Here is a 12,176-nt window from a genome sequence, read left to right on the forward strand (position 1 = left end):
ATCAAGTGTGTACAGTAAATGCAGTAGTACATTTCATGATACTTGCTGTAATAATTGGAGCAGTATTTAAAGCAGCTGTATTAGTATAGATAGTAATCGTACGACTGTTAAGTTATAATCTATACACCACATAGCGGCGCTGTTAAAAATGCTAACAGCAAAACCTCTCATGAAGTCATTGAATCTGAGCAAACGGGAAGTCTCACTGTCAGGTTTTGCAGTGGAGGCTACAGGCTGCGTGTCGCCTTTAAGGGAATGGTCTTGATACATTTCGTCTGGCAGGAGCTCTTCTGTGGGTTCAGTGGTCGTGGAAACTGCAACAGAAACACACATTAAGCTTTAATTCAAAGTGATCACCCTAAATGACAATGTGCAACGCTCAAAAACGAGCACTTATACTTTGGATAGTAGTAATACTACCACTGTAATAACTGCTGCTGCTATAAATATTTCTGCTTTTACATATTTTACAGTCAACAACAAAAAATTTAAATAAAACACAATGCTAAAATAGCCTCGTCTGTATGAGAATTGTGTCCTTTATAATTTGCAGTTGTTTAATTAATTATTATGATCCTATTTTCTTACGTACAAATTGTACATGTTCCATAAAGTCAGTCTATCAATATTTACATTTTAAGAGCGGTTGCGCAAATCAAGGAATATTTGTGGATCACCCTCTGTGCATTTGCAGGTATTAACAAGACAAATTTAACTCCATAGGAAGTTAGCTTTGAGTTAACAGACGTTAGCACTAGAGATGTACCGAATCCTGATTTTTAAGGTTCTGCCGAATACCAAATCCACTGCTTAAGATTTGGCCGAATCCGAAACAGAATACCGAATCCTACTCCGATCATCAGCTAGTACATTATAATGCAATGAAAACCATTGCACAGTGTATTTCCTTTCCCTAACAGTAAGATAAAACATAGGCAATAACTTCTACCATTATTTTTTTTATTTGAATATAGTCACACTTAGAGAACACCACTGAAATGTTAAGCTTAAAGCCATTCAGTGTACAGGCTTAGTGTTCTGTTAATTCCAAAGAACAGAGAACAAAATGGTTATCTTCTCTTAAGCCTGGTTCACACGACAGGATTTTAAAATGATCTTTAGGTTTCCAAAACCTGAGAGACCACACACGTGAAGATAAAAAATCATAGCTCTAACAAGTTTGGTCGTACAGTTTGTGGTGTTTAGCCACACGGTAAGAACACCACCACACACGAACAGATTTCACGCACGGATATTCACAACTCAGACAGGAAATCTCGCGAAATCTCTCGAGATTAAACATGACTTAAGAGTAAACAAACAGAGATACTTTGTGGACTATTTAAAACAGAGGGGGAAAAAACGATACAAAAAAAGAAAAGGCGTTCTTTAAAGGAGTGGAGACAGCGCGACCACCGGACTTTCTGGTAAGTCAGAACAGCTGTTTTGATTTTATTTTCTGCTCCGTCACCTCGCTTTCTGATTGGCTGCACATCACATTCAGCAGGCTGTGTGCACGTTTGTGGTTGGAGGACACAACACACACTGCGATATCGGGCCAAAAAAGTCCAACATGTTGAATATCCCCGATTTGCGATCGGAGCACTCCTGACGCCCTTCCGAGCAGATCACAGCACTCTAACACACCACACACGGAAGGAACATCTGATAAGATTATCTTTAGCGTCATCACGATTGTCGGGGCGTCCTTATCGGGTCCGATATCGGGCTAATTATCCTGCCGTGTGAACCCGGCCTTAAACATTAACGACATAATCATGTTGCGCTTACACGCGGTAGGATTCGATTTGGTTGGCGCTCTAGGGTTTGGCTGAAACCGAACCCCGTCATCAAGGTCAATGTTCGCCCAAATCCGAAACCGAATCTTGGATTCGGTACATCTCTAGTTAGCACGCATGCTAACATCTACAAAATGTCTTGTAAATGACTCCAGAGGTGTTATCAGGTTACATAAACAGCGTTTTCAGTTTTAGAAGTGTTTTTTTCCCGCTAGAGTTTACATAATATATGACAAAGAGGACATATTTACACACAAATGAAAGAGTTTTGCAGCTAGCTACCAGCCTGTGACGTCACCATGCTAACGTTTGCAAAATGTCTTGAAAATAAGTTCAGAGGTGTTATTAGGTTCCAAAAACAGCATTTTCAGTTGTAAACGTGTTTAGTTCTTGCTAGCTTTTACAACCCCTGGCAAAAATTATGGAATCACCGGCCTCGGAGGATGTTCATTCAGTTGTTTAATTTTGTAGAAAAAAGCAGATCACAGACATGACACAAAACTAAAGTCATTTCAAATGGCAACTTTCTGGCTTTAAGAAACACTATTAGAAATCAAGAAAAAAAGATTGTGGCAGTCAGTAATGGTTACTTTTTTAGACCAAGCAGAGGAAAAAAATATGGAATCACTCAATTCTGAGGAAAAAATTATGGAATCACCCTGTAAATTTTCATCCCCAAAACTAACACCTGCATCATATCAGATCTGCTCGTTAGTCTGCATCTAAAAAGGAGTGAACACACCTTGGAGAGCTGTTGCACCAAGTGGACTGACATGAATCATGGCTCCAACACGAGAGATGTCAATTGAAACAAAGGAGAGGATTATCAAACTCTTAAAAGAGAGTAAATCATCACGCAATGTTGCAAAAGATGTTGGTTGTTCACAGTCAGCTGTGTCTAAACTCTGGACCAAATACAAACAACATGGGAAGGTTGTTAAAGGCAAACATACTGGTAGACCAAGGAAGACATCAAAGCGTCAAGACAGAAAACTTAAAGCAATATGTCCCAAAAATCGAAAAATGTACAACAAAACAAATGAGGAACGAATGGGAGGAAACTGGAGTCAACGTCTGTGACCGAACTGTAAGAAACCGCCTAAAGGAAATGGGATTTACATACAGAAAAGCTAACGAAAGGCATCATTAACACCTAAAAGAAAAAAAACAAGGTTACAATGGGCTAAGGAAAAGCAATTGTGGACTGTGGATGACTGGATGAAAGTCATATTCAGTGATGAATCTCGAATCTGCATTGGGCAAGGTGATGATGCTGGAACTTTGTTTGGTGCCTTTCCAATGAGATTTATAAAGATGACTGCCTGAAGAGAACATGTAAATTTCCACAGTCATTGATGATATGGGGCTGCATGTCAGGTAAAGGCACTGGGGAGATGGCTGTCATTACATCATCAATAAATGCACAAGTTTATGTTGATATTTTGGACAATTGAAAGGATGTTTGGGGATGATGAAATCATTTGTCAAGATGATAATGCATCTTGCCATAGAGCAAAAACTGCAAAAACATTCCTTGCAAAAAGACACATAGGGTCAATGTCAATGAGCAGATCTGATTTGATGCAGGTGTTAATTTGGGGGATGAAAATTTACAGGGTGATTCCATAATTTTTTCCTCAGAATTGAGTGATTCCATATTTTTTTCCTCTGCTTGGTCTAAAAAAGTAACCGTTACTGACTGCCACAATCTTTTTTTCTTGATTTCTTATAGTGTTTCTTAAAGCCAGAAAGTTGCCATTTGAAATGACTTTAGTTTTGTGTCATGTCTGATCTGCTTTTTTTCTACAAAATTAAACAACTGAATGAACATCCTCTGAGGCCGGTGATTCCATAATTTTTGCCAGGGGTTGTACATAACATATGAGAAACATGTATATAAAGGCACAAAAGTGATTTTGGAGAAACCAGCCACTGATGTGTAGCTCTACTCTGGTTGGGCTTTTATTTTTGGGAGGGGGGAGGCTCATGAGAATTGAGGCAGGACAAAAACAGAGCTCTTTGTTAAAACTAAAACATAAATTTGAATTAGTGGGAGATGGATCTCTCCAAACCCCCCCCCCCCCCCACACACACACACATACAAAATAGCTCCACATGCGGTCAGTTAAGAGTAAAAGTGTTGCCACAACATCTGGAGACAGGTTCTTTGCTTGTAGGGATGAACAAAGCATGCTCTGTTCTCTTCAAAAAGTTATAAAATTAACTTTGGATAATGCAAAAAGTCTGCAGAGGACAAAATCACTTAAATTTGGATAAAGGAACTGATTTTAAGACTCCACTCTGTGGGAGTCGTCCACACATAATGGATCTGCAATGTTGTGTTTTTGGAGCACGCAAGTAAACCAACAAAAACAGAAAATCAGTCTTTCTGTATGAAGGTTATTGCAACATCATGACATCAAAGGGTGTTTCATCATCTACTGTGTGTGTGTCTGTGCACGCATGTGTGCGTGTGCACGCACATTCGCACACTTTTAATATCAGGTCATGTGTGGGAGCAGGAGCTGGTGAACTCCTCTATTTCACTGGCATTTCCATGTAACTGTTGGGTTCAGGTCAGGTCTAGGAGTATGCACTGGTGCTACGGGGTAGCGTATCCACCATACCATGGAACTCAAGTCCTGGATGGCAACTATCTAGGCAGACAACCGGCCTATCCCCATCTCTCCAATGTAACCATCTATCTGCTGCAGCTACGTGAAATGTGGGCATGTTCTTGGTCTTGTCCAGCAACTACAGTCATTTACACTCAGGCACCTGCATGCTGCATCACATCAAGAGAAACGTATCACATGGCCAAAATGTCAAAACTGACTTTCCCTCACAGTGCAAATGATCTTCCCTCATTTGGCACAAAGACATTCCAGCGCCACCCAAGGACCCTCCAAAGAGACCCAGTGCCACAGACATGCAGTTCTCACTTTAGGTCACTGGTTAGGTGATTATGTGACCTGTCAGTAGATCTGATGGACAGGACACAGCAGGTGAGGCTGGGGAGCATCACATCCAGCACACGGACAATCAGCACCAGAGCCCCTCAAAGGTGTGTGCTCTCCCCACTGCTCTTCTCCATCTACACAAAAGACTGCACTTCAGGGAACCCTTCTGTTAAACTCCTGAAGTTTGCAGACAACACCACCATCACTGATGAGGCTGCATACTGACAGGAGGTGGAACAGTTGGAACACCAGTCCTCTGGTGTGGTCAGAACAACCAGGAGCTGAACCCACTCAAGACTGTGGAGATGACAGAAAAAAGGCACAGTAGAGGATGAATTTCCGCATTCCGAATTTCTGACAGCTCAGGAAGTTTAACCTGCCCCAAGAACTGATCATCATCTTCTTCACAACCATCATCCAGTCTGTTCTGTGCATGTCCATCTCTGTTTGGTTTCTCTCTGCCTCCAAACATGACAGACACAGACTTCAACTGTCAGGTCTGCAGAACAAATCATCGGAGCCAGTCTGCCCTCCATCCAGGACTTACACCGGTCCAGGACCAGGAAGTGAACTGGTAACATCTCTGCAGACTCCTCACACTCTGGACACACACTGTTTAAATCCCTCCCCTCTGGTCGACATTACAGAGCTCTGTACGTCAAAACAACCAGACACAGGAACAGTTTCTTTCCACAGGCCATCACCACTGATGAACAATTTAACTTGCCAAAAAAACTCACTAATTCATCTACCTCATTTACAACTTGTACACTGTCTGTTTCAAACTTTTTTCCTCTATTGCACATTTATTTTACTTGCACATTTCATGTGCCACATTTTTTTTTTACTGCGAATTATTGTGTTTAATGTATATTTATATATACATGCCGTACAGAGAGAGTACAGCTCAAACTGAAGTCAAATTCCTTGTATTCTTGTGGATACTTGTTGAATAAAGGCTATTCTGAATTTGATTCTAATAGTGGGTTTCCTAGCCCAACATTGCTATGTGGTTTCCAGTGCAGTGTCTTGACAAAAACATTCATAAAAACTCCAGAAACATTGCTAATGTGAAGACAGTTCTGACCTCCCAGGGTACGACCATGATGCAGGGGACTCCATTCACTCCACTGACTCTCGGCGTTAAATTCGTCCCGAGCTCGAACCTGAACTTGGTGGACATGTCCGGCCAGGGGCGTCATATATCGTGACTGAACCAGTAGTAGAATTATGCTGATAGAGAGATAGAGATAGAGCCACAAAAATGCTGTTCTCAGGAATAGAATCTGATGTGATGGTGATTATTTGGTAACCTGAATATCAAACACAACCGGCTTTTACATGTCCACAAAGTCCATCTTTTTTTAGCCCTTATTTAGACAGAAGAAGCACGGTCATGTAACACTTCAAATAAACTACAGACTTTATTGCTGAAGCTGTCTGTGAAATAAACAGATGACTGGTAGTGAAACAAGTTAACTTTGGCCAAGGGGTTGGTAGGTTAGACCTTACTTGTGTGAAGCACCTTGAGGCAACTTTGTTTGATTTGAGCTATATAAATTAAATAATTGAAACTGAACTGAAATTAAAATTGAATTGATGGCCACTTTCATAAAAGGAGGACCAAACACAGAGAAGGAACTGTAAATCCGCTAAACGCTTCACCTTAGCTGGACTAATTAACCTCCCAATTAAAGCTGACAGTTGTACTGTATTTATTATTTGCTTTCAATGCTAATACACTGAGATAACAGCTAAAATAAAAATAAATAAATAGAATCTGAAAATGTCCACATATTTAAGGAGCTAATTCTCTGCTAAGTGGATTTACAGCAGCTTTTAGAAATGAACTAAAAGAGGAAACTTCAAATTCTGAAACAGCTCTGTGGACCACCGTTAAGTTTAACCTTATAATCAAAGAGTCCCATGCAGCTAAACAATGTAAAAAATGAATAAATTGTATTATATATTTTCAAAACAAGCCATTTCAGGGCTGGAATCAAAAGTTTAAAAATACTTTTTCTCCTATTTTCTTATTTAATGTAATTTTGAGGGGATAATGGGGTATTTTCAAATTGCGATAAAGAAGTGCCTATGTGCATGAATGATGACATCACAACTCTGTTCCGGTTAGTGAGACGCGTTTTCATTCACAAGAACTGCCAAGAAACTCTGTTGTCGCTGTTGGAGTTGTGTGAGGTAGGAACAGCCATTTGAATGTTTGAATAATGATGTCAATTGCACAAATGAATCAATAATAGTGAAAACATGTTCAGAATGTTGGTATTTTGGTCAATGAACTTCCTAGCAACGAATATAAAGCCCCGCTCACACGCCACTAATGAAGAACACCAAAGCCAAAAAGAAACAAAAAAATATGACTTAAGTTGACTTCCAGAGACATCTATAGATCAGCCGCTCTGTTAGGGGTCTAACATCCGATCGGTCAGCCGCTCTGTTAGGGGTCATAACATCCGATCGGTCAGCCGCTCCGTGAGGGGTCATAACCTCCGATCAGTCAGCCGCTCCATGAGGGGTCATAACATCCGGTCAGTCAGCCGCTCTGTGAGGTGTCGAACAAGCTGTTGTTTTCTAAAGATGCCAAACACATGAGCGAGGAGGGTCACTAACCGGAAGTCTTGGTTTCAAGATGGCGGCACAACTTGAAAATCCCCATTCAGACTTATGGCGTAAAATTACATTCAACACTAATTACTATTTTAACCTGAAGCTGTCTCAACCTTTGACTTAGAGGGTAGAGCTGGGCATCAATTAAATTTCAAGAATCGATTTGATTCCGATTCTTAAGATTCAGAATTGATTATTTCGATTCAATTCATTTCGATTCAATCCGATCCAATATTGATTGGGTTAGTGTTATTAAAACCGTTTTTTAGCTGTACCTAATTGTGTAGTATACACATAATACTAGAATTATTGACATGTGACAGCAAATTAATGAAGTACTGGTAGTTAATGATGGCTGTAAAACTGATGGCATGAACCAATCTGCCTCCTAGAATGACAGAGAAGTATTTTTATTTTACAAACATACTGAAGGGTAGAATTACTGAACAAAACCAGGGCAGCCAAACCAGGGCACCAGAGGTACCTGGTTCATTGGACCTGACACAGGTACATTTCTACACCCTTCCATGTTTTGGCCTGATGCCTTGTTTCTTTTGGCTTTAAAGTAAGGCTGTAACAAAGACTAAAAAAAAAACAAAAAACTATGGCTTTACTTCACAAAATATGGCCCTGAAAATGCAGGAAATAGTATTTCAGAGAGTTATAAATTTAAAAACTTTCCGTGGGTAAAAGGACACCTACAAACACTCACATCTGAAGAGCGACATGCTGCAGGAGAACGTTTCCCACAGCTGCACAGACAGACTTTTCAGTCAGTCTTTTCCCACAGTGAGTGCTGGTGGAAAAGACTGACTAAAAAGTCTGTCCACACCAGAGAACCTTTGTACGCAGCCCCACAAAAAAGGCACGCTATGAGGAACAAAAGAAAAAAAAAACATTACTGTGTGAATTAACAGTGGACGATTCTCTGTTTTGCCTGCAACAGACAAGAGTCCCGCTCATCATGATTGACGTTTAAATGTCTTTAACAGAGGCTGATGAATAAATTGTGGACGCGTTGCTTCTAAATCAGAACCAGCAGGTCCACAATCAATGTAGAGAAACTATTACAGGGAAATTCAACAGAGCGCGGTTCTACTATGATCGCCCAAACACGGGATGAAATGGCTTCATCCATATTGCCTCCTAACAGACTGCTTATAAAGTGCAGACCTGGGAACCCACCCAAAAACAAAAGAAAGGAGCTGTGCCTCAGCCAGATATGAATGAGCTGTTTAACTCTGAACAAAAACCACAATAAACGCTGCTTCAGCTTCACATTTTCAGCCCCATGGCACACGGTCAAACAGGTTTCAAGCCGTAGTCACTATGAATACCCCGTTTAAAGAAATTCGAACATGACTGAAGTGATTAAGACTGCAAATACCTGGAAGTTATCACATGCTACAACAATTTCAAAAATTGGGATAAAATTTTTGAACAGTTCAAAAACTGGATCCCAATTTCAAATCTGGTGCCGATGATGGCCGTAACTTTCTATTTATACCAAGTTTGTTCAATATTGACAAAGATGGTTCAAGAAGTTACTGTGATGCTTCAAAACGCTCCCTGATTTGCTAATCATGATTAAACAGGAAGGAACAGTGCTGTGATTTTTTTCTATTAAATGTAGGAAATAGAGACGAGTTTGTGATAAGAAGTAAAGCCTGAGACTTGTGCACTAACCTGTAACCAGTACATGGAGTCCTGAGCTTTGTATCTGACCTCAAAGGCCAGTGGGAAAGCATCGCCTACCGGCCACGATGCAGGAGGACTCCACAAGACCAGCACCCTGAGGATAACCTTCAACCTCCTCCACCAAAACTGACTCAGGAGGGTCTGGTTTCACTGTACAGAGAAGAGTGGGGTGGTGGTGGTAAAAAAAAAATTAACTCTTTTAGATGAAACTTACTGGAAAGGTTGAATACTGACTATTTCTGGCTTAACTAATCACAACTCACTGCGCTTGCAGACTGCAAACCTCTGCCAACACTAGTTTACAACTCCATATGTTTTTACCTTGGAAAAAATTTTCAAGGTCAACGTTCTGTTAGAAGTGGCTTTTCATAAGTGAAAATATAATACAAAAAAAAAAAGATCAAAGGGGCTTTTCAATGTTAAAAAGAATCAAATATCCTCTAAATTCACAACACGATCAGATGTGAACTTAGTCTGTTCATTGAGAGTGCCAGTTTGCACCTCATTGTCACAAATGAAAGTGACAGGCATTTTTGATTGAGATATAATTCAAAATGTACACCAAATGGACTTTTCAATATTAAATTCAAATGTCCACAAAATCCACATATGGATCAAACTTTGTCTGGTGATAGTGAGTGCCAGTCTGCACCTCACTTTCAAATATGAGAGTGATTGGGGCAAGTTTGATTAAGATATGACGTAAAATATATATCGTGTTGTGGTCTTGCTTTATCCACAGTTTGTGTCGTGGTCTTGTTTTGTCCATAGTTGCTAAATCTACAATGTTCAAAAGGTTCTTTTTTCCCGTTACAACTTCTGACGTACTTTGGTAATCCTGTGCATTTCCACAGAGCCGTAATGTTGTTCTACATCATCATTGAACCATGCTAATTATATTTGTGAGCAATCGTGGTCTTCACACATCCGTTTGTCACAACTTTAGACTGTGACATTCCAGAAAGCACATATGTGAATGTGAAAACTGCACTTAAAAGACACAAAAACAAGATTTTTTTCTTTCACTTCAATAGGAGCAGATGCAGAAAATACAAAGTGACCATATTCATGCCAAAATTACATGAATGAAACAGCCCAATGACATGCCATCAGGGAATCCTGATGACCTCATTTACAAATATTTATAAACTGATTTGAGCGTAGACTGTCATGAGGCCCACCTGCCTGGAAATTGCATGCAGATGTGTGTACAATTTTCTAAAGATTTTTTCCTTTTATTTTTAGTGCACATCTTAATTGTTGGTAAAGGCAAAGTAAACACACCTTACCCAGGACACATGCAAGACACATTATTAGTTTCAAGCAACATTCAAATTGTTGTTTACTAGAGATGGAAATTTGATCTGTTGTAATCATACATCAGGGTTCTGCACGTTGTTTACAACTGTGTTCCAAAAATAAATAAATAAATTAAAAATATCACTCAGTCATGTTTCATTTGAACTCATTGAAAACAGCTGCAGTACACACTTTGCTCACTAGGCTGTGCACCAGCTTTAAAATAGCAACTTTTCATTAGGTTCAAAGCAGTGGCTGGTTCATATGTTTAATAACTGACTCAGGTTTCGTAAAACGTCATCTCGTTTGATTCTTCAGTAGATACTTTAACCAATAACTCAACTAAAAATAATCTTGAATTTTTCAGAAAATTCTGTGTTTGATGTGTTTGCGATCTTACACAGGAGATGTAGCTTTAATGTTACGATCGTAGACTGGGATCCCAGGGCATTCGTCTCAGTGATTTTAAGATGGTGCATCATCTGCCAGTAATTAGGATGATTGATATCACAGTATTTGCGGGCAGCATCCACCATGCATGGCTTCCACACCTGGCGACTGGCTCTGTAAACAAACAAACCACATTTAGCTGAACAGGTCTCGTGCAACACATGGATGGTCACATTAGCTGCTATTGTCTCAGAAGTCAGGAAATTCATGAATGGCATTTTCTCAAAATGTTGCACAATTTCCTCTGAACATCAACTGGCCAGTTCAAAATGCTGCAGCTAGAGTTTTAACTAGGACAAGAAAGTTTTTGACAATATTACCTGGTTTTGGCCTCCGGTTCAGATTTCAAGGTTTTGTTATGAACATAGAGCCTCAATTTCTGGCATTTTTAACTAAACCTTATCTACTGGCGTGTGCTCTGTATTCTTGTGATGCAGGATTACTGTGTGTTCAAAAGGTAAAGAAGTCAGCAGAGAAATTGTCTTATCGTCCACCTTTTCTGTGGAAGAGTCTGCCTGCTGATTCTGTAGTGTTATTCAAACCCAGGTGAAAAACTTGTCTTTTCTCATCATCTTATAACTGACATACACATAGTTTTATTGAATCACTGTACTTCCCCCCAACTTGAATTACTTTCATCATGAGTGGAGAAGGACTCGTCTCATCACATCCAAAATCGTTAGCATTTTGTTTGTAAAATGCCGTCACTCTGAACTATTCTGATTGATTGCTGCTTTGTTCTCTGTCCAAGGTTAAGCAAGAAGACCCTAGTTAACATGCCTGGATATCCTGCTCCATTCTGGAGTTTCACAGATCTTTCTCTTAATCCATCGGTCATTGATCTGATCCTCTAAGATTCTTGAAACTGACACTGAAACTTGTGAGATCTATATAGGAACTGTGTGCTGAGGCCTTGTGGAAGTGTCATGTGATTGGGGTCTGGGGGATTGTTCCTTCTGTGACTGACATGGTGTTAATTGCTGACTGGGCAATTGTTGTCCGTTTCCTGGGACCTCTGCTCTTCCCCATTTGGATGTCTATGCGCCATCTGTCTTTGCAAACACTAGACTCGATATGTGTTAAGGTTGCTCAGTTGCAACATTTCTGTTCTTTGTTATCTTGTTACTGATGACCAAAGTAAATGGTCACCCCACTGAGTCTGGTTGGCTTGAGGTTTTGTTTTTCCTGAATTCAAAAAAAGGCCTGAGGGTGGTTTTCCTGGCCACTGTTGCCAATGTGCTTGCTCAGGGGGTGGGTAAGTGTAGACCTTACTCTTATAAAGCTCCTTGGAGCGACTTATGTATGTTGTGATTTGGTGCTGTATAAATAAACTGAACTGAAG

General features: G+C 40.0%; 1 protein-coding gene across 1 annotated transcript in view; it reads right to left on the reverse strand.

Annotated features, from left to right (window-relative positions):
* Window positions 1–12,176, reverse strand: part of il11ra (interleukin 11 receptor, alpha) — a 146,047-nt gene that overhangs the window by 33,171 nt on the left and 100,700 nt on the right. The window contains 6 exon segments of the mRNA XM_034191793.1: window positions 207–314; window positions 5,847–5,952; window positions 5,954–5,992; window positions 9,074–9,185; window positions 9,187–9,235; window positions 10,785–10,948. Of these exon segments, the coding sequence (XP_034047684.1) occupies window positions 207–314; window positions 5,847–5,952; window positions 5,954–5,992; window positions 9,074–9,185; window positions 9,187–9,235; window positions 10,785–10,948 (578 nt within the window).

The sequence above is a fragment of the Thalassophryne amazonica genome, chromosome 17 (assembly GCF_902500255.1).
Source record: "Thalassophryne amazonica chromosome 17, fThaAma1.1, whole genome shotgun sequence".
In the NCBI taxonomy this organism is placed as follows: Eukaryota; Metazoa; Chordata; class Actinopteri; order Batrachoidiformes; family Batrachoididae; genus Thalassophryne; species Thalassophryne amazonica.